The sequence below is a fragment of the Canis lupus genome, chromosome 28 (assembly GCF_011100685.1).
Source record: "Canis lupus familiaris isolate Mischka breed German Shepherd chromosome 28, alternate assembly UU_Cfam_GSD_1.0, whole genome shotgun sequence".
NCBI lineage: Eukaryota > Metazoa > Chordata > Mammalia > Carnivora > Canidae > Canis > Canis lupus.
This window is the reverse complement of record NC_049249.1, coordinates 25,724,167-25,747,482: the sequence shown is the minus strand read 5'-3', so window position 1 is coordinate 25,747,482 and position 23,316 is coordinate 25,724,167. Positions and strand designations below refer to the sequence as shown.

General features: G+C 42.8%; 1 protein-coding gene across 4 annotated transcripts in view; it reads left to right on the top strand.

The window, feature by feature from the left end:
• Nucleotides 1-23,316, top strand: part of ABLIM1 (actin binding LIM protein 1) — a 284,701-nt gene that overhangs the window by 95,495 nt on the left and 165,890 nt on the right. Inside the window, exon 1 of one of the 4 annotated variants that reach the window (XM_038578865.1) lies at nt 17,322-17,505. The exons of the other annotated variants lie outside the window; for them this stretch is intronic. Coding sequence (XP_038434793.1) covers nt 17,505 — 1 coding nt within the window. The 5' untranslated portion in view covers nt 17,322-17,504. Of the gene's footprint in view, nt 1-17,321; nt 17,506-23,316 lie in introns of those variants that run through there. 4 annotated transcript variants of the gene reach the window in all.

The following is a 23,316-nucleotide window of genomic DNA, read 5'->3' as shown; positions in this document are numbered from 1 at the left end:
GACTAGGAACTGCTAAGGGCTTTAGTAGATACATAGGGGAGATACAGTTATTATATCCATTTTACAGCCAAGGTGATAAGGCTTAAAAAAGTGAAAAACTCACCTGAGGTTGCCCAGCAGTAAGTAATACAGCCAGGGTCTGAATGATTTTTTGTGTGTATGCTTGCTCAAATATGAGAGACCATAGAGAAGAATGAGACCATATGTGTGCATGTATATGTGTGTGTGTGTGTGTGTGTGTGAGAGAGAGAGAGAGATAAGAATTTTCTTTTCTACATTGCAATAGATTATCTTTTAGCTGTTGCATACCCTATTTTGGCAAACAGTAGATATAATGATGCCTGGATGATGATTTTTCTTGAAAGCATCTTTCACCTCAGAGACTCCCAATTTTGTATCCAGTAAAATTGTCCCTTCCAGATCAAGGGTGCTGTGAAAGTCCCTCCCCAGATCAGCTCAGACTCTGGAAAGACAAGGGCAAGTTCTCCTTTGTTAGAAAAATAGTTGTCAATCTGCAGCCACATCTGAAACACTGTGTTCTAAAACCTTTTACGGCCCGAAATTCCAAATAGTCAGAGGCATCTTTTATTCATATTAAGTTCTTGGATCTGCCTTTGGGGAATTTAGGTTCTCTTCCAACATCGAGTTCTGAGTGTGGGTTTAGTTTCAGGGGGTCTCAGTTTCTCAGTCTGAGATGCGGGGGCTTCTGTGCCACACCCTCATCTCTCAGGACTGCTGCCGTGATTAACACATTTAGGGTTATAAAGTACTTGGACAAGAATGAGCATGGAGAAAGACAGTTAATACAGAATCAGGGTGAAGTGCACTTATGGACATAAGAAACTGAAGAAAGAATGGCAGTGAGCAGATTGTTTAGAGGCTCTTTCTTTCTTTCTTTCTTTCTTTCTGCTTGCTCAAAGGTAGTGCCATTTTATTTCTCTAAATTTAGTTGTTTATATGTGGATGGATAGACTCTTTCTTCTAAGGCCTTCCCTGTCTCCTGGCTCCCTTCCAGTCATCAGGTGTGATCTGAATAACGCGTTCTTCCAGAGCATCCTCTCTTTGGATTGGTTTCTGCCTTCCCCTAATCCACTTATTTTCTTAGTAAGTTTTTCCTTCGAGGTTCAGATCAAACTTCGTATTTTCCATAATCCCATCAGCACCAGGCTGACTCAGTGTTACCCTTGTTTCCCTTGCATGCCCTTTCATAATATCAGAGCATGGCATTGAGAGTGTGGTGAGGGAACACGCTTGACACACACCCCCTGTGGGGACTTCCTAAGGGAAACACATTTTTGCGTGTCATTGTTGGGAATGTAATAGAAATACATAAAAATTGTCTGTGTAAGAGAGGAAACACAAACCACTTGTCTTTTGGAAACACATTTTCTTTAAGACAGAAAGTTAAGGGACGCCTGGGTGGCTCAGTGGTTGAGGGTCTGCCTTTGGCTCAGGGCGTGATCCTGGAGTCCTGGGATCGAGTCCCACATCGGTCTCCCTGCATGGAGCCTGCTTATCCCTTTGCTTGTGTCTCTGCCTCTCTCTCTCTCTCTCTCTCTCTCATGAATAAATAAAATCTTAAAAAAAAAGACAGAAAGTTAAGAGGTACTACTCACCATATCCAACATCTCTATGTCAAACTGCCAACCATTTGTTGCTATAACTCTACACTGGTGTGGAATTTACCAACCTGCACCATAGTCAAGCATATACGTGCCTGCATCGCCTGCTAATTTATGTGCTCTCTGAGGGCCCCTGTCTTATTCACTATTAAGGAGGCTGACACCTGACCTGTCATATTGTAGGTGCTCAGTAAATATTTGCAGAAGGAAGATAGCTCCCTTAAACAAAGGATAGTGAAAGCCTGACACTGATTTTATTCAAGCATCCTGTTCTGTTCCTTATCTATCTGGCATATTTCTTGCGGCCATAAACTACAAGGAGTTCCCCTTTGAGGTCCAAGCTTAAGTCCAGAGGTGAATGATTGCAAGAAAAGACATTGGTGAGCAGGAGGCCCTGCTTGCAGCATAGTCAGGAAATAGATTATTTGGGGATGGTTGACGTTTTCTAATAAACTGACCATGAACATGAGGTTTGCCAGGGTATGTCAGAGCTATTCTACATTGAGATAGATGAATTATAAATACTTCAAACCGTGTCACTGGAAACACTTCCCTCTGCATTTTTCCTCTGGAATGGCTGGGGAGGGGAAGCTGGGGCAGGCCCTGGAACGCACCTGCTCCAGGGCAAGCACCTACGTCAGCAGACGTCCTGAGAAACGCTGACACCAGGGTTTCTGGGTCCATGGTCAGCTATTTATCCCATCAGCAAGGATGGCTTGTCTCCTAATGACCAACCACTGGGATGGCTTCTCGTGGCCACACCTGGCTTGGGCCTCTGGGGCACGTGCCTGTCACTTAATGCCTTCCAGTTCAGTGGCACTTAGATAAGCTCTGACTTGCAGGAAGAGCATCACATCCTGCATAGGGAGGAATAGGAGATCTCAGGCCAATCAGTATAAAAGGTCTTTATTGTCTTCTCCTTTTAAGCAATTAATAATGACCAAAGTGTGTTTTGTCTTTGATACCTGCTTTTTGCCCAAGTATTAGAGACTCATATTTCATACTGAGTTCTTACTGAGAACAGCCAAATATTCTTTGCAAGGCATTGAGCACCTAGTATGTATGGGAGACATGTCAGATACAGGGTGGCAAAGGCAAGACTCCCACTCTCTGGAAGCTTGGCAGCTAGCAGAGGAAATACAAGTCTACGGATAACCATATTACAGGGCAGGATATAAGAAACACTGTGGTAGAGCTGCTACTTTGGGACAAGACAGAAAGAAATTGATTCTCGCTGGAGTAATTCTGGACACCTTGATGGAAGAGGTAACAGTTGATCTGCATTTTTTTTTTTAATTTTTATTTATTTATGATAGGCACACAGTGAGAGAGAGAGGCAGAGACACAGGCAGAGGGAGAAGCAGGCTCCATGTACCGGGAGCCCGACGTGGGATTCGATCCCGGATCTCCAGGATTGCACCCTGGGCCAAAGGCAGGCGCCAAACCGCTGCGCCACCCAGGGATCCCTGATCTGCATTTTTAAGCCCAGGTGGATTTTCAGAAGGATCTGATGGGAGAAGGCTGAGGAGTTTTCAGGAAAAGAGAAAAAAGCATGGGAACAATTACAGATTGGGGAGTATGGGATATGTTCAGGGTAGAGAGAAAGTTTAGAAACTGAATGAGACCAAAGCTGGTGGGTTGTGTTATGTGGCCAGAAACTTAGTACTGTGACCCTATGGGGCAGATTTATAGGGCAGCCTCATTTAACATCTGGGGCTTGAGCTCCAGGATGCCTGTGACCCTCCCAGAGCTGATCCCCGTCTGTAGCTTCTTCCTTGAAGGCATTCCAAACCTGGCTTTCACTGTCATTTGGAAATCTTGTCTATGGAGAGTATTGTCAGAGAGTAATCTGACACACTTGCTGTCTGTTAAACTAATTATGATTCAGTCCTCAGAGTGCCTTGGTGCTCTCAATCCTGAATGCTCAGCAGATTTGATGTAGTATCTGAATTATTAATGGAGATGATATGGAAAAGGGGCTTGGCTGCTTGTTCGGTTGAGCAGGTCTTGGGCGGGTGGCATTACAGGAAGAGAGGCCGCCGCTTACAGAAGGATGGACCAAGCAAGCCCTCCCAAGGAGCCCTACCCAGATGGAAGCCCGTGCCAGTATACTCAGAAAATCACAACGTGCTTTGGAGGAAAGGGTAAGACTCCTTAGACAGTGAGCTTTGCAGAAGCGATGCCCAGGGTGGACAATGCAGGCAAAGAGAAGGGCTAAACGTGAGACTTGCCTGTCGCAGGAAGAGTTGTAGCTGCTGGAGAAGGTGAACCTCCAATGGGCCGAGGCGCATCTGAAAGTCCGATTGTGCCCCTTCTGCTGATCTTTCCCACTGGAAAGCTGTTTCTCTGCTTTCTCCATTCTGCTCAGCAGCAGAGATCATCCTGATAACTGGGAGCTACTGCAGCCACTTGCCATGCACTTGCTGAGCTCTTTTGTTTACTCATTTCTGATTAAAACCAAAACCCAAATTGAAAAGCCAGTAACCCTATTATCACTGATAAAGCCACAGGCTGTGAATTCAGACCATTCCCTTAGAAAGCTAAATGCCATCAAGATATACATTTGAGGGTGTATAAAATGTTTTTCTCTTAAAATGTTTTCTTCTTAGCAAGAAGCAGATAGATCTCAGCAGATACTTTAAAGGGAGAGGTAGGCATTTGTCTAGGGGGAAAAAAAGACTTAATCATAACATAGAATAAAATTAAAGAAAAGTCAGAGTTCATTTCTGAGAAAAAAAATTGCTGTAGGAATTGACCTGCGACTGGCACATTACAAAGTAGTGAAGGCATCCATCCTCTGAATACTATGTAGCCTCAGAATGCCTGGCTCTGAGGTTGCGGCTCATCTCATCATTGAGCTCCTACAGCATGCAGAGTGCTAGGGCCTCTCAGGGCAAGGTGAAGCCAGTTGGTGAACTTGCCCACTGATGGTTTCTTTTCATAGTTTACCCTAGAAGAAGAGCTGTGCAGGTACAGTGGAACTGTTACTAGCAGATTAGGCATGTCCTACCTGATGAGATACACAGGCCACCCATATCTTTGGGTGAATGTTAAGCATTTGTAATTAGCATTAGCTTTGTAGACTTTGTCATACAACCCTATAAACTGTCCCCAAGCCCTCTACACGACTCAGTAAATGCTATGCTGTAATTTTATGTGCCATGGCAAAAGGCTGATGCTCATGTAGCGGTGGTGGTGGTGGTGGGAGGGGGGCGGACGGTGCATTGATGCTTCTTTAGGGATCTTCTCCAGACTGGGCTTTCCTGGCTATCAGGATAGATTGCTATCAGGCAGATGCCACTGAAAACATAGCATTCAGATTGGAGGCTTGGTAGAGGAGAGTGGGGTACGGGCATGGGAAATATGGGGGAGAGGATTATAAAGTATAAGCTTCCAGTTATAAAATAAGACACAGGATGCAAAATACAGCATAGGGAAAATGGTTAACACTGCAACAACTTTGTGTGGTGACAAGTGTCAGTGAGACTTATAATGATTACTTTGTAATGTATATAAATGTTGACCAACTGTGTCATACTCCTGAAACTAATATCATATTATATGTCAACTGTACTTCAATAGAAAAATGTATAAGTCTTTCTTTAAAAAAAAAAAAAAAGATAGGAGGCTTGTCCTCTGCTGGGTGCTTACACTGATCTATGTGGAAGAGGTTAGGTTAAGAACTCTGGACATTCTGGCAAGAGGATCTTAGTTCATGAGTACCCATGATCAATGCTGGTTCCAACTCCCAAGCAATCTGTAACTGAGCTTTATCTCTCTCCACTACCTGAGAAAGGAGCCACCTCTCACATCTATGTGTAGCCGATAGCCTTTACAAGCAAACAAACCTCTGGTATTTTCATCAGCCTTGTTTATAGTCCACATGTTGCTTACTTTCCATCCTGATCTAAAATTCATAAAATAGGGGCACCTGGGTAGCTCAGTGGTTGAGCATCTGCCTTTGGCTCAGGGTGTGTTCCTGGGGTCCTGGGATGGAGTCCCATGTCACGCTCACAGCTGGGAGCCTGCTTCTCCCTCTGCCTATGTCTCTGCCTCTTTCTCTGTGTTGCTCATGAATAAATAAAAATATATATATAAAATAAAAATCATAAAACAGGTCAAATTTACATATAATCCTTTTATTGAAGAATTTAATTTTTCCTTTATATAAGCTATCGGAACACAATTGCTTCTTGAACTGAATATATGGATGTCTAATCTTGTCAAAAAATTCAGGGGTAGCCTGAATATCTGCTGATAACAACAGCTGAGTGTTGAGGTGGAGCCCATACTATAGAATTTGTTTTAGTGGGCAATGCTTAAGAAGTTTAGGTGTCAAAAAGGTACAACAGCTTTGCCATGGAATAGTTGGACTTTGGCTTGGTCAAGAAGATGCTGAATTTGAAAAAAAAACAAAAAACAAAAAACAATCATCTTATCTGTCCAAAGTCTATGTTTGCACATTGTTAATGTATACTAGAGCCTATGTTTAAAGTGGCTGCATCCGACCTCTCCATAAATACACACACGTACACACACATTTCACAAATGAGCCATGTGAACACACATAAACAGAGCTGCTCAGGTGCTCAGTTTGCAAAGAGCAGGGCTATTGGAAATTAACCAGAGGAAGAAGGAATTAAGGGTATAGGGCAGAGGTTCCCACTCTACTTAGTTTATTAGAAAAACACTTTAGAAGAACCTAGGTCTGAAATGGGCCTCAGGCATCTGTGTTTTAAACAGATTGGTCCAGTAACCACACTTTGGGAAACATTGGTAAAATATCTTACGTAGTATATCCCAAGGATCTTTGAAACAGACAAGCAAGAAATAGAACACTTACGGATTGTTTTACCTGCTTTGTAAACTGTTTTTAGAGGAAGACCTTGGAAGGATTTATTTTCTAGTGGCAATATTGGTCTAGGGCTTAACTCCCCAAATTTGAGAACAGAAATTTCACCATGTGACTGTGGTAGTAGACAGATCCCATATTTTCCACCCTCCCCAGCTCCATTCCAATCTGGAAGGCCTTAGGGACAGAGTCTACGCCTCCATTCCCACTGTGCTTTCCATTGGGCTAGAGTCATTCTAGCACATTTGGATTCTCTGATTCTTGAGCTCTGTTGCCAAATCTTGTGTTAAAGATTAGAAACTAGTTTCCATTCTCTGCTTCATCTGTTTAGCTTTTATGGAAGAACCTGATGACTGTGGTAGCAACAGTCATAGGAGTCAGGAGACCTATCCACCAGGGGCTTGCTGTGTTGTCATGGGCAAGTCACTTAGCGTCTCTGAGACTTACCTTCCTCATCTTAAAGTTAAATGGCCAGAGCTGATCAGTGCTTCCTGAATGCAGGTCCTAGTCTGGGGAACTTTGAGGAGTATAGGTTCTTGAACCTCACCCCCACAAAGCATCTCATTCAAAGATCCGGGCTAGTATTCCACAGTTGAGTGCTTCAACAGAAGATTCTTAGGCGCAGCAATATTTGGGAAGCCCTGGGCTAGATTATCTCTGAAGGCCTTTCCAGCTCTATAATTTTATTCTGTTTAAAGTGTGTAAGGGTTTTAATGAAAGGAAAATGGTATCAGAACATAATAGCCCCATGACAGGGGAAGGCGGTATGGGTTTTTTCACTCTCACTTGTGACTGTTGTGTCATTTCAGATGGTCGTATACTGTGCTTGACCTTCCTGAGTGGATGTCAGAGGGCAAACACTCGTGGCTAGGTCACCCTTGGTAGGTCAGCACCTTAGTTGAATGCGGGTCCTCCTAGCTTCTAACTTTATGAAAACACACAGCTACCCACATGGTAATTAGACCTCCGTCATGTAATTCTGCAGTAGCAAAAAACCCATGAAACAACATTAAGACTATTATTAGCGTTGGATTACTGGAATAAGGCAGAAAGATTTTCATGGTACTAGGAGGAAGGGTTTCTCTCCCCAAGATGGAAGAGATCCTTGACTGTGGCCTGGAGCTGGGTTTGTTGCTAGTTGAAGCTGAAGTCCTCTCTTGAGGTCTCCCTCCTGTGAGATCTGAAGTAATGAAGAGCTTGGAATTATTATCTGAGTTTCCTCTGCTCTGCATTTTTAGGTTACATACAATATATGTAGTAGTGCTACTCCTGCTGGGTGATATTAATATACTAGGACTATTGGCAGGTGAATTTTTTTAGATATTACAACTATGTCCTTTCTCTGGCTGTGGATATTAGTCTGTTTTTTAATATATGCATTCACATCTCAGACTGACATAGGCTTGAGTTCCTGGTAGCAACTGCTTTTATACCTGGTCATCTGAATATATGGAGCCCTAAGCCCTTGAGGGTAATCACTTAAATACATCTTCCCTAATCTTCTTTGCCTGGCAGTGAGGAAAAAAAAAAAAAAAAGCAACAACAAGGAGCCAGGAGAGTTGAAGGGGAAGGACAGCCTCTTGGGCTCCTGGTGTCCTTTTCTCATTTGTTTGCAATCCATACCAAGATGCCCTCCTTCCTCGGTTTAAAGTGTCTGGGGAAACTGTGCAGCTCTGAGAAAAGTGGAGTCCCCTCCTCTGAGAGAGCCAGCACCACGGGCTCGTACAGAAGGAGGCTGGTTGTGGAGGATGTGAGCATCACTGGGATCCCCCAGCCTGCTCACCGGCGGGCCACCATGACTCACTTGGTGTATCTGCACCCCGAGGCTTACTGCACGCTGGAGCACTTGCTTAGCCACTTGGAACCTCCTGGTAAGTGAAGGAGCCCACTCTGCACACGGCTTTGTGTTTTGTGATCGGCCTATGAAGTGCTATCTGGAGTCGTTCTTCCATAATGTATTCCTCAAAAGAAACACTATCCCTTATATATAATTAACGGGGAGAGGATGGGACGCAAGGAAAATGTAACCTAAGTAGAGCCACGGAGCTAAGTTCTGAGATATTTTCATCCATGATTTTATAATCTCAGTAACCAGCGTGTCTCTTTCCAAACTAGGAAGTGTGATGGAAAGGAAGATCTCTAGCCATGCATGCTGTTCTTTCATATGTTAAAGCGTGGATTGAAAAGATATATATTCAAGGCAGCATATTGACAATAGTCAAGAATGACCTCTGTAAAGGCGAGATCTAAACTGTGTTACCGCCTAGAGTGTGCTCGTCCTGTGCGATATTAAAAAAAGAAAAAGAGCAAAGGTTTGGAATATTTGGAGAGGTTGTTGAGGCTTCTTTTCAGGCAAGCTCGTTAGAACGTGGCCACCTGTGCACCTGCCGGGGAAAGAGAGGGAGCAAGTGCAGCCTGTGGGCAAGAATAACCACAGGTGGGGAGTTTGCACACGTTGAATTTATAATTAATGAAGATGGTACCTAGCTGCTCGCTCCTTATCCAAGTCAGGCTAGAATAAGTACAGGAGGCAAAGGCTGTTAGATGTGGTCCCTGCAAACATAGGAACATGAGCCAAAGGAGCCAGAAAGTCAAATAGATAGCCTGCTAATTCCTGGACAGCTAGGAGGAGGGCAGGGTTGGATTAAAGTGAGGTGAGGTAAGTGGGTTAACCTGTATTGGGGTGTTTCATTTTGCTTTTTTGCAATTATTATTATTATTATTATTATTATTATTTTTTGCAATTATTTTTAACAGCCTTTTGAGATATAATTCACACACCATACAGCTTACCCATCTTTTGTGCCTGGCTTCTTTCACTCAGCTTGATTTCAAGGTTCATCCATGTAGTGTCATATATCAATACTTCATTCCTTGTTATGGCTAAATAGTGTTGCATTGTATGGTTACACCACATTTTGTTTATCCACTCATCAGTTGACGGACATTGGGGTGGTTTTCATCTTTTTGGCTATTACGAATAATGCTGCTATGAACATTCACATACAAGTTTTTGTGTGGACATCACTTTTCGTTTCTATTAGGTATAATGATAGGAGAAAGATTTGTGGGTGAGAGATTTGCGGGTCACATGGGAACTATGTTTAACCTTCTGAGAAACTTCTGGACTGTTTTCCAAAGCAGCTGCACCACTTTACATACTCACGGGCAGTGTATGAAGCCTACAATTTCTCCACATCCTTGTTAGCACTTGTTATTATCTCACTTGTGACTCTACCCATCCTAGTGGGGATGAAGTGGTATTTCACTGTGGCTATCCTGAGCTTGGACGGGGATAGGGAGGAGTGGCTAGCAGGTCAGTGCGAAGGCAGGGCAGCGTGGGGACCTCACAGGTGCTGCTGTGACAGCTCCTTGGTTCTCATTCCCCAGCAGTCTTTACTTCATCCTTTTTGGGGGAGCCTGGAGTAGGGATGGAGAAACCATGACGTCTGCTCCTAGTTGCCTTATAAGCCACCCTAGCAAAACTGTATTCAGAACCAGCTGACCATGCCTCTCAGATATCACATTCCGTGCTGGCAGAAACCTAAATCCCTTTATTGAGGAAAAAAAAAAGTTTATTCCACAATTAGGGATAAAAACTAAACATGCAGATTTCTGCTGGAGCTAACATTTTATTGTGAATGTATTTGGTGCTTCTGCTGAATGCCCCCACTGAAAGAGATGCAAATCAGATGTTTTTGGACTGAGCTATTGATGCTCCTGAAAGAGATAAGGTCTGCTGGTAGGAGAAGGCAGGAAGTAAAGGGGTGACCAGTAAACCATGGTTAAATGAGAGTGTGCTGGACAATAGCTTCTCAGTAGGTTCAATAACAAGAGAACAAACAGTATCAAAGAGAGCCTTGGCTAGAGGAAAGAGTAACCAATATTGGGATGTCTGTATCTCAGTGAAGGCAGATAAGGAAATCTGAGGGATTAGTTTAGTGTGTGACTTCGGAGTTGGACATTCCAGAATTTCAGTCCTGGCTCTTCTACTTACTAAATGTATTTTGGGGGGTAGTTAGTGTCTCTAAGTCGCTGTTTGTCCATCCATAAGGTATTGCTGTGAACAGATCTTACCCCCTAGGGTAAATGTGTCCCTGGGCAGAATTTTTTTTTTGTGGAGCCCCTGTGTATATGAGCAGTTTGAGTCACCTGAAATCAATGTGTCAACAGCCTGATCTTGTTCCATCATGGAAAAGAAATACCATGCCAGCTTGAGGGAGTGATCGCTCACCAAAATCCCCTCCTGGAATCGAGTCAGCTCCAGGGCCCTGAGATAATCCCCATTGACAGGAGTCCTAGAGCTCTTCAGGGCATCTGGTCAACCCCCTGCACAGCATGGGAGACACATAGAGGATCATCATAAGAGAGAGCTCCAAAGAGCAGGCTGCAGTGCCCCACCTAGACATCACTGCTGGCCCTACCTGGTCCCAGGCACCAGAAGCGGATGTACTTTCGAGGAAGGTATGGTTTAGGGCTAGGGGCTCAGCCAAAGGGCAGTATCAATTATGAGGGTTAAATGAGAACATGTACGGTACAGTGGTACATGCAAGCATCCACTAAATTTTAGCTACAATAGTAATACAATAAAATTGTTTATTATTTAAAAAAAATTACGATTTCTATTGTTTATCTTCCACTGCTGTGAAGCAAGAAGAGCTCAGGCTTTGTGCTGCTGGGGCCCAGAACAATAGAGGAAGTGGGATTCCTGTTTAGGGCAAGTGCTTGGAGGAAGTGCACCCTTCTGCAGCCACACGTGTTCCTGTGCTAGCGAAGCCAAGCACTCAGGAGCAGCTCCTGGCAGGATGCTCCTGGATATTTGGCAAAGGCCTCCTGCAGCTGCCAGAAAGACCTCAGGATGCTACAGCTACCTATTGTCTGGAGCCTCAGCTCCTACTTAGAGTTGTGCAGGGCTCCACACTCTTCAGAGTGTCCCTACATATGCCTTTCCTTTGTCGTGCTCAAGACAGCCCTGGGAAGTTGGTAGGGGAGGAAAAATGTTCTCCATTTAAGAACAGGAAAGGAATTGGCAAAAAGCTGGGACATATGAACAAAGCAAACATATAAGCAAATATACAAAATAGCTTCTGCATGTAGCTGTTGCTCTGTCTCTGATCCAGAACACAGCACCGTTCTAGAAGAACTGCTGTCACTCGTTGAGGGCCTGCTATGTCTCAAACATTGCATCCACTGCTTTATAATTTTTCCTCACTAAATATTCATCATAATTCAACAAAGATAGTACTACTTTTAGCCTCATTTTATAAATAAACTGAGGCACATGCTGTTACAAGAAACCTGCCCAAAGTCACAGAGGTAGTGAGTGGAAGAGCTAGATTTGGACTTGATGCCAGCTTGGCTCACTACCCACATTTAGGGTCTTACTCATGTTGTATGGCCTCAGCCCTACAAGCATAGGGACAGATTGTCCACAAGATTGCCTGAGCGTTGGCACCCTTAGAATTTTTAAGTAGTAGGACTAATTGAGTCCTCTAGCAGCACGAATTTGAATACTCTCATAAAATTGTTTTTCCCAAGAAAATTAGCAAACATTTCTTTTCCCTAGTTCACAAACACAAGCTATCTGTATGGGGTTTTCTCTCTGCTTTACTGTAGGAGCTTCGATAAGTTTTTGAACCCATGTTTCTTTCTGTCTCTCTGAGCTGTTGTAACTGGTGAAAATGAAAGAACATATTTAGGGCAAGTATCTTCTTGACAAACAAACAAGGAGAGACTGGCACTGTTAATCAAACGCCCTAAGGATATCTGGAAAGAGTTCAGTGATTATGTTGTCAGCTGAGTCCAAATCCCAAAGCAGAATGTTCTGGACTAGAGACCAGGGACCAAAGTAGACTTGGCAGTCCCCTCCCTGGAAAAATAATTCATATCCTTGAACATAGGAAGGTGTTTTTGCTTTGGTTAAGGCACCTGCTGTGTCCTCCTTATTATTCTTAGTGCCACCCTAGGGACTGTCTTCACTTGGGGTGGTCTCCTCAAGACTCAAATACTCAGATTTACCACATGATTGAGGGGACCTCCCGAGGTTTGTGCATTGTTGTTCCTTAAAGCAATATCAACCTGTGTGCAAACTGACCATAAGATACAACACTACGATTCTGTAACTTCTCTTTTTGTGTCCCCTTCTCACTCTACTCACTGTCACTAATCCCAGCCCCACAGATCAGACTTGTATAACAAAGGGCCAGGGAAAGGGCTTCGATACTGAGGGACTTTGTTGTCTAATTCGAAGAGATATTCCTCAGGACTCTGTGGAGCTTTTCTATCACATCTTCCTGGTGGTATTGCAATGCTCTGTTAGGAAAAATGTTTTTGTTTTGTATTTTTAATTTTATTTTTAAAGATTTTATTGATTTATTCATGAGAGACACACAGAGAGAGGCAGAGACATAGGCAGGGGGAGAAGCAGGCTCCCTGCGGGGAACCTGATGCAGGACTGGATCCCAGGACCCCATGTGCCAAAGGCAGATGCTCAACCCCTGAGCCACCCAGGCGCCCCGGGGAAAATGTTTTTAATACTTGTAAACCTCAGACTGAATTGTAAAGACCCTCCCTGAAATTTGAGAGAAGTGTTTGACCTGGCCATGAAAAAAAATATGTATCCCAAGAGAGGCTGCAAGAAGGAACGTCTGGTTCCTCCCTTCAGCCCTGCTGACCTGACCGGTGGCTTAGACCATGGCTGTTGGGAACACAAAGTGGTAACAGGAATCTGGTGCTCGTGGAGGGCTGGCCCCTGCTCCTCCAACATGCTGGGCCACGTCCAGTTGGTCAATGGGATGTGGCTCCCTGACAACAGCAGTCTTTCTTTGACTTTTATTCCACTGGGGATGGAAATGATGGGTGGCACAGCTTCTTCCTAAGTCTTGGGAAAGCACCGAAGGAGACAGGTTAGAGATTTTGTCCATGTGGTAAAGCTTTAGATCGTTTGCATTTTTTTTTTCATTCACAGTTAGCAATGACCCCTGTTGCCTTCCCAAGTCTTCCTCTTTCATTAGGTTAATACAGTTCCCAGAATCACAGTTTCAAGCTCTTCAGGGTCAGGCCCTGCCTTTCTATCATATCCTACCGTTAACCCCCAAACGCCCACAGCAGATTCCTTTTGTCACAGATGTTGGAAGGCCCCTTGCCGCTTGGGTCTCTCCCTGCACGTGCTCTCCTGCTGCCTGGCACAGGCTTCCTGCTTCCTCTGACTCTTAGGATTGAGTTTAAGCTTTTCCTCCTCTAGGCAGGCTTACCTTCCTTCTCGCTCCAGCCTCTTCTGTGCTTCCACAGCAGCCTATGCACATTTCTGTTAGGGTTGCCTATTTATAAGCCTCTCTTCTAGGGCACCGTGAGTTCCTCTCTTTAGGGTGTGGAGAAAGCCACATTCATATTTTTATTTTATTACAGTACCTGGCACTGGAAAGCCTTTATGTGTGCAAGTAAATGAATGAATGAATGTTTGCAGAAATCAAATCACTGCATTAGAACACAAGGGGCATGAAATTGTCTCCCTGCCTGCCAATAGCTGAGGCTGGAGGAGGCTACGTGGTGCAGTGGCTGTGAGTGCCAGGCTGTGGGGTCAGACCACCCTGCCAAGTTCAAAGTCTAGCACCACTCCTTTTTTTTTTTTTTTTTTTTTTTAAGATTTTATTTATTTATTCAGGAGAGACACACAGAGAAGAGGCAGAGACATAGGCAGAGGGAGAAGCAGTCTCCATGCAGGGAGCCCAATGTGAGTCTCGATCCCAAGACGCCCTGAGCCAAAGGCAGACGCTCAATTACTGAGCCATGCAGGCATCCCAGCATCACTCCTCATTAGCTGTGTGACCTGGACATGTTACTTAGTATCTCTGAGCCTTGGTTTTATGACATGTCGAGTGTAGATGATATTCAGTAATATTATGAGGACTGAGACAAAATATAGATATAGAAGAAGAAAATATACCAGCATTAAGTGTAGGTTAGAGTGGATTCTTAGCATTGCCCCCATTCCTGTTTCTGTCCATCTCAAAAGTGAGAGAAGCCCAATAAATGATTAGGTAATAAATACCATTAGTTTTCAAAGGAAGGAAAGCTAATTTGGGTCTGGAGTGGTCCTGGGGCCAGAGAGAGTAGGATTTGAGTTGGAAAACAGAAAAGATATCCCCAAAATACAAACAGAAGGAAACTATCTCAGTAATATGAAAGTAGGAAAAAAAAAAAAGACATTTGTCACTTGGTTTACTTGCCTGACTCTACTTGGTCAAGCCTTGTTATTTTGTTTCTTTGTTATTTATTTATTTATTTGGGTCCAGGAATGTGGACAGGTAACTATTTTTCACAGGAAATGTTCCCATCTAATTTACTTCCTTGAGTAATTAAGTATGCTGAAATGCTCCACTAGTTTTAATTATATATACTTAAAAACTCATCGTGTTTAGGCCACTTGGGTGGTGCAGTGGCCTAACATCCGACTCTTGGTTTCGGCTCAGGTTGTGATCTCAGGGTCATGAGATTGAGCCCTGTGCTGGTCTGCATGCTTCCTACAGAGACTGCTTGAGGAGATTCTTTCTCCTTTCTGCACCTCTTGCCTGTGTGTTCTTTCTCTCTCTCTCTCTCTCTCTCTCTTTCTCAAATCTTTTTAAAAAACTAATCTTATTTAAAGTTAGAGGGTAAAGCAATCTGTTTAAATTTATTGTCTGGCATTGTTTTTATCCTGGCTTTAAAAAAAAAAAAAAAGTGGTGTGTGTGTGTGTTTATCCTAGCTTTAAAAAGACTTTTAAAAAAGGTTCTTACTAAGAGTGGCCTGCCTTCACAGAAACCTCTGATTTAGCATCATTTGATCCTAATGATTGTGGGGTATGGCCCAGAACTCAGAATCATAGACTCCTGTTAACTTAGTGAATCAGACACGAGTCTGGAATGACCCTGGGATGCAAGACAAGGACTGCCTATGGGAAGGTAGCATAGTATACACACTATTCCTTAGGATGTAGGGGTACCTACATTTTAGGATGTAGGGGTACCCAGGAGAACTAGGGATCCTTTCTAGCCTTCAGAGGGCACCACACCCAGAATGCACTAAGGGAGTCCTTTGCAGAATCAGAATTCATGAGACCTTCAAATTTCAATATGCTAGAACTCTGGATGGACTATGGTATGCCTTAGAATTCTAGATGTTTCTTAAGGGTAAAAATAAAACTTTGATATCAACACCCTCCTAAGGGAGTGGGAGATTGAGGCTCAGAGAAGTAAAATGACTTTCACAGGGCCTGTCATATAATAGAGCGGTGGGACTCGATGAAAAATTAGGCTTCTTTCTCCCCCGTTCACACTGCAGAAGAGAAGACCAAGGTATTCTCAGAATTGCTTTTCATTTAGCTTGGGACTCAGCTCAGGTGAAACTTTGCTGGGCACCCTCTCCGGGCTCCTCCTCTTTGGGGGCCCTTCCTATACCACACAAATGCTCGTTCATGGATGGATATATGTGTCTACACATCTCTCCCTACTGGGTTCTAAGGTTCTTATGGGCAGGAATGTGGTGGTGGTCTTGTTTCTCTAGTGTATAATACAGTGCTTGATAAATGAAGGTACTTCGTACATTTTTAAAACTTCAGACATGGGCAGCCCGGGTGGCTCAGTGGTTTAGCGCCGCCTTCAACCCAGGGCGTGATCCTGGAGACCTGGGATCAAGTCCCTCGTCAGGCTCCCTGCACGGAGCCTGCTTCTCCCTCTCCCTGTGTCTCTGCCTCTCTCTGTGTGTCTGCGTCTCTCATGAATAAATAAAATCTTTAAAAAATAAAAATAAAAAAATAAAACTTCAGACATAACTCACACACCATAAAAACCTACCATTTTAAACATGTACAGTTCTGTGGCTTGTTTAGTATATTCATGGGTTGTATAATGATCATTCCTTCTAATCCAGGGCATTTTGATCACCCCTAAAACAACCCATTATCCATTGGCAGTCATACCCTGTTACCAGCATGCCCCAGCCCCTGGCAGCTCCCCATCTACTTTCTGTCTCTATGAACTTGGCTCTTCTGGAATTTTCTAGCATTGGAATCACACAACATGTGGCCTTTTATGTCTGGCTTCTTTCTTTTAGCATAATATCTCACAGTTCATCAGTGTTGTAGCACAGGTCAGTACATCATTCCTTTTTATGGCCAAATGATATTTCATGGTATGGATATACCACATTTTGGTTGTGTATTTATTGGATGATGGACATTTGTGTTGTTTCTGATTTGGGGACATTATGAAACTGCTGTGAACACAGGAGTACAAGTTTTTTTGCATGACATATGTCTCAGTTGTCTTGGGTACGTACCTAGGAGTGGGATTGCTGGGTCATATGGTCCCTCTATGTTTAACTTTTTGAGGAACTGCCAAACCATTTTCCCCAGTGACTACACTATTTGGCATTAAAATTACACTTAATACAATTCTAAATTAAGTCAAAGCTCTTACCCCAAAATAACCAGTTTTCACTAAAATAAAAAATCCCGTATGGACATTCATGTCTGTTTATATCCTGTATCTTGACCCTTAGATCCTTACCACTTAAAGGTCTATAAACACATTCTGTACAGGAAGGTAGGAGCTTCACTCTGAGACATGAATTGGCTGGTGTCTTTATTATGGTGCAGGTGTCCCCAACTTTTGTTTCGTTGCTGTGTAGAGATCTTTCCTCATCCAAGTTCTGCGGCCAGAGATAGCAACTGAAATGAATCAGAGGACGTCAGAGATGGTCTGACTCACAATGCCCAGAAAAATCCAGCTCACAAAGGTCTACATGTGGCCTAGTGGAGAGGGAGAATTCTCATGACAGAAAAATGGTCCCCATGGGAAAAAGATAAGCTTGGGAAGAAAAGCCAAATACTTATCCTCCTCTCTTTCTGTCCATCACCCCTCAGGTCATTTTGGAAGCTCATTTTTGACCTCAGCAGAATATTCCAGGGTGTTCAGCATTTGCTCCTCTTGTGGGACAATTTCCAGTTCTGTTTCATATCACCCTTTTCCCTGAAGTGCCATCATGTGATTCAAGTACGTAGCTGGATATGTTCATCTGTTATCTTTTCCTCGGGCAGGACTTGTCCTTGAAGAGGACAGTCAAGCTCTGGGATCACTTGGGAGCCAGCACTGCTGCCTAATCATTAAGGTCATCAATAGGTCCAGGATTATCCTTGATGAAAGTACTATGCGATGTTACTTTGATTAGTAATCTAAACAAACAACGTAGATCATTGTTCAGTTGTCTTTATTTTAAGAGTTTAAAGGAGGATACAAGCAGCTGGTTCTAATACATTTTTGGTTAGCATCTCTGTGTAGGTACCAGGAGTGGTTTAGTCCATTTCTGGTGAGAAGGTGTGAGCCCAACAGAGCAAGCATTCCTTCCCTCAAACTTTAATAGCATTTTCTCGGCATTTCTGATTCCAACCCCTCACTACCTCTTTTTAGTGTAATTTAGGTACTGGATGCTATTTATTTGCTGTGCTCGAACGCAAGCTCACCGAGGGCTTCATCTAGGCATCTTTGACTTCTTTACCACCTTCAGCTCCTTAGAGGTGAACGTTATGCATATTGTAGGTGCCCAGTAAATGTTTGTTAGCATAATTAATGAGTCAACTGTAATTTATTTCTTTTCATGATTCCCTGATTTTTGCTCTCTTTGCTTTCAGTTGAGTGATGCTATGGCTTCCTGCTATTCTTGTGGTTTAGTGCTTTTTTCCTGTGAGTAACCATAATAGCCAGTGAAGCATACTGGTAAATGCTCAGCACTCTTAGCATATTTTATCCAGGAAGGGAAAAACTATGTTCTGTAATCCAGATCCAAAACCAAGAACAATTTAAGTTCTAAATATTCCTCTTCCTGTCCTCCCTCTAATCTTCTAAAACCCTAACAAATCCAATACATATGCAGAGTGTCTTCTGTCTTGTTAGGGACTGGTGAGAAGGGAGGAAGGGAACAAAACTACCTTCTATACCTTGTCAGAAATTCAGCCAACACGATACATCGCATCTAGTAGTACTAGCACAGTCTTTAGTTGGATTGTAGAAATGTTTGTTTAAAATTCTTTTTTCTTTTTTTAAAGGTTTATTTATTTATTCATGAGAGACACAGAGAGAGACAGAGAGAGAGAGAGGCAGAGACACAGGCAGAGGGAGAAGCAGGCTCTTCGCAGGAGCCCGATGTGGGACTCGATCCCAGATCCCGGGATCATGACCTGAGCTGAAGGCAGCCGTCCAACCACTGAGCCAACCACACGTCCCTGTTTAAAATTCTTTAAAGAGATCTCATGGATAGATGTAAATATGGTAGGCTTCATTATAAAATAACTCATTTCCGTAGAAATTGGTAAAGGTTATAAATCACATCCTTCCCCCTAAAACATACCTGCAGGCTATTGGACATTTGGGGTCATATTTGTTTATGAGGCAGTTGTTAGTTCTCACCGCGTTACCAGAGTTAATCCAAGTAGGCTCATTTGCATATTGTAAAGGAAGAAGCACATTAGCAAAGTGTTGTGTGCATACAAATTCCATTATGTTTGTACAATAAAATGATCCAATGAATCATTGATTCTGTTGAGAAAAAAAGAATATATTGTCTGAGGAGCATATTTGGTTACTTCAGGGTATTGCTTTATTTAGAACCTGTCTCTGACTTAGTAAAGAGCTGACTGAAAGTCATCAGAGGATCAAAACAAATTTTTCTTTCTTTTTTATCATAAAAATATGAATAACTTAAATTCTCTTTCGTTTTGAACTCCCCCAAAAGCAAACCCGGAGACAAAGATTTAACACAAGTTACTTATTTAGAAGGTGATCCCAGGGAACACTGGTAGGAGAGTGAAGCTAATAAAAGGTGAATTATCAAATGAGTTACCAGTAGCCAAAACTGAACTACTTGGGAACTCGGGGAGAATAGTGTAGAATATGCCTCAGAGATATCCCAGCTGGGACATTTATACCTACCACCTCCCCATCTGTCATTGGTTAAAAGCTGCTTCCAGGTGCATTAACTCACCCATCAAGATGTTTCTAGTAACCAGTTTTGAATTGTAGAAGTGAATGCCAAGGAGATATGAGCAAACAAAAGAGGGGAGAATGTATAGTCTAAGAACAATAAAGAAGTTCACAGGAATCCAGGAAATGCTGAACAGCCAGGCCTCAGGAAGTATAAAATTCCAGTCCCTTCCAGGACCATTGGTTCAGTTTTGTGGAATGTCCTATACTCCTCACTCCTAGTTGGCTTCCTTTGACACTCTACCCCTCAGAATTTTAGTAGCTACATGGCTCTGTGAGGTGGGTCGCTGACCTTTTAATGCAAGTACCCACTACTGACTGGGGCTTTTCTACGTATCTCTTAGTTCAGATTCCCGAGTGAAAAGCAGTTGGCCCAGCTCACCTTTTCCAAGGCAGAAGATAAATTATAAGTGTTTGGCTAGCTGATGTATGAGTTTCCCAATACCTCCTCCCACCCCCATCCAGTGTCTACTATTGATCCAGTCAGCCATGGTGAGAAGCCATATGGCTCAGTGCTTATGCAAAAGAGGGGGGAGAATGGGAATGGAGGGGGATGAATGGGGCAGGGTCCCCCCAAGGCATATCGTTACACCTGGGCAAGACTATATTGATAAATGAAAGTCTTGTCATGAGGAATTTCATGGCATTTTCATAAATGTATAAAGTAAATAACTAGAGAGATAAAACCCTGTGTGGCTGTCCTTTGAACTAATGTATCGTCTTTCTAGAGGAAAGATGCTATGGAAATCCTATATATAAATAAACTAGCAACAAATTTCAGTTCTTGAACTAAGAATCTGGAAAAAAATCAGTAAAGAAGCAAAGATATGTCATCTACATTTTCTTAAAGAATGCCAGGTATATATTCGCTTTACCAAGTCCAAGAAATGAGAGCTGACGTATAAAAACCGTGATGAGGTCACCTGCATCATCTCTAAGCAAAGATGAAGCAACTGGATGATATGCTTTCAGACTCTTCTAAGAGATGCCAACAATGAGAATCGTGGCCAGTCTAATGCAGGTCTCTCCCTTCCTGCTGTGAAAACCAGGACAGTTGGCTTCTGGGACTTGTCCTCCTACCCACTTGCTGATTTTTTGTCCATCATGATATTGTCTTCATGTTTTTCTTTGCCTTCTTTGCTCAGGACATTCCTATTTTCTTCTAGAACCATAACCCAGTAATCGGGGTATCAGGTTCATATTTAATCGAATTCACTGCTCACTACCAGCCCTTTCACCACAACTGCACTCCTGAGTTTAGGCGGACTCATCTCATAACTGGCTAGATGTTGTTGTGAAGCTGTTTCCCCAAGAAGGGCGTGTGGTGGTGTATTTCCTGAGCCCCCTTGTGTTTATTCTGGTTTGCCCATTGCCTTTAGGTCTGAACATTTTGACTGTGTGTAAGGTTCTTGGGTTGCACACTTCCCTTCCTCAAGGTTTTCAGGTTTTGCCCCATGGTCTTCTATACATCAGTGTTGCTGTTGAGAAGTCTGAGGTGAGCCTGAATTTTTGCTTTTCATGGATTATAGGTTTTTTTCTGCCTGAATAAATGGAGAATGATACCCTTTGAAGTTCAGAAGCTCGGACCAGAACTTGGACTTAGCAATCTGTATAAATTTTGCCAAAATATTATATCTATACTCTTTGAATTTGCAAGTTCAAACCTATTTTCTTTTTAAAGATTTTATTTATTTACTTAGAGAGAGAGAGCATAAGCAGAAGGAGGGGCAGAGGGAGAGGAAGAAGCAGACTTTCCACTGAGCAGGGAACCCAACATAGAACTCGAACCCAAGACCCCAGGATCATGACCAGAGCCAAAGGTAGATGCTTAACTCACTGAGCCACATAGGTAGGTGCCCCTCAAACCTATTTTCATTTCCAGGAAGCCTTTATGGGTTAATCTTTGAATATAGCTTCTGCTTTTTACATTCTCCACATCTAGGACATAAGGTTTTTTTTTTAAAGGCTTCTTTTATTTTGAACATCTATTGACTTCCTTTCATTGTTTTAGGTGCTTTGTTCTGCATTCATTGAGATCATTTCAAGCTCGTCCCTATGCCAGGAAGTGGATATTGTATCAGTGTCTATTCTGTTCTTTGGTGTTTCATGTATTGCTATTGATACTATCTTGGTCCTAAGTTTTCACTCCTTGTTTCTATAATCTTTTCCTTTATCTCATTTTGTCATGTCTTCATCTCGCTCTTAAGCTCTTTTTTAAATTTCATGCACCAATTCAACATTCTGCAACCATGCCTGCTCCCCGTTCCTCTGGATCCTGGCCAGGAAACGGCCATCACATAGTGCAACTTTGCTCACAGCTTCCAGGGGCTTCCCACCTCACTCACATATAAAACCCAAAGTCTTTGCAAGATCTCCATCCTCGCTGCCCTCCACAGGGGCCTTGAACACACCAGGTAAGCTCCACCTTAACCTTGGCTCTTACTGTTCATTCTGTCTAGAGTGCTTTTTTTGCTCAGATGTCACATGGCTGATGTTCCTACCTCCATTAGGCCTACTCAAATGACCCTTCCTCAAAGGGGCTTTCCTAGGCCACCTGCTTAAAACCCCAATTCCTTCATCCCATGCATTATTCTTCAGCCTTGATGTTTTCTCCCAGAGTTATTATCCTTTATATCATTTATAATATTTTATTTATATATTTTATTATATCAGCACCCCCTTCCCCAACTAGAATGTAAGCTCTATCCAGCAAAGATTTCTATTTTGTTTACTGTGATATCCCAGCACCTACAACAGGTTCTGACACTTAGTAAGCACTCAGTCAGTACTTACTGAATGAGTGAATGGGCTGAGGAGAATAACTTTGTCTCTCTGGGAAGACTTCCTAACACCGACATCCATTCTTGCTTCACTGGTGGGCATCACATGCCTTCACTCATTTGGCAGCAAAGGTCATATGCTAAGGTATCAGGAGGTGCTAAAATTCTTCAAGACATTGTAAGTTAAATCCCCCAGATTCAATATTTTCAAAAGGTTCCTGATATCCTAAAATAGTTTTGAAAACTGGGATTTTATGGTTTTCAAGCCTATCCTATTTTGTTGTATTTTGATGAAGCAGTTAGAAGCCAAACCGTAACAATTGTTATGGCCTTTCCTCATACTTGGTCTCAGCGTGGGGCACTTTCATCTCATTTGCAGGGCCCCCTGCAAAAGGAAAAGAAGGGGTACCTTGTTTAAATTGCAGGAATCAAGTACCATTAAAGGAACTAAAATATAGTTTAGTTCTCCTGCTCCAAGATGCATATAGGGGTTCCTGGGTGGCTCAGTCAGTTAAGCATCTGCCTTCAGCTAAGAACATGATCCCAGGGTGTTGGGATCGAGCCTTGTATCAGGCTCTCTCCACTCAGTGGGGAGTCTGCTTCTCCTTCTGTGTGCTTTCTCCCTTGCTCTCAATTAAAAATAAAATCTTTTTAAAAAGTTACTAAAATATAAAGCCTTTTTTCTTATTCCACACTCTTTCTCACTTTCATAGTGTTTTTATTTGCTATTAAATGTCCCAAATAAAATTTTATTTTTTTAATATTTTAAAAATTTTATTTATTTATGAGAGAAGGAGAGAGAGAAAGAGCGTGTGCACATGCGCAGGACCAGGAGGGGCAGAGAGAGGGAGAGAGAATCTGAAGCAGATTCCTCACAAGTGGAATGTATTATTACTGTTCACAGAGGAGACTGCTGAAACCCAGAGAGAGCAAATGGGCCCAAGGTCACTTAGCCTACGGTGGAGCTGGGATTCAGACCCTGGCTGTGTTTGATCAGGCTGCCTGTGTGGCCCATGTGACATAGTGACATAATCACTGAGTAGAGGTA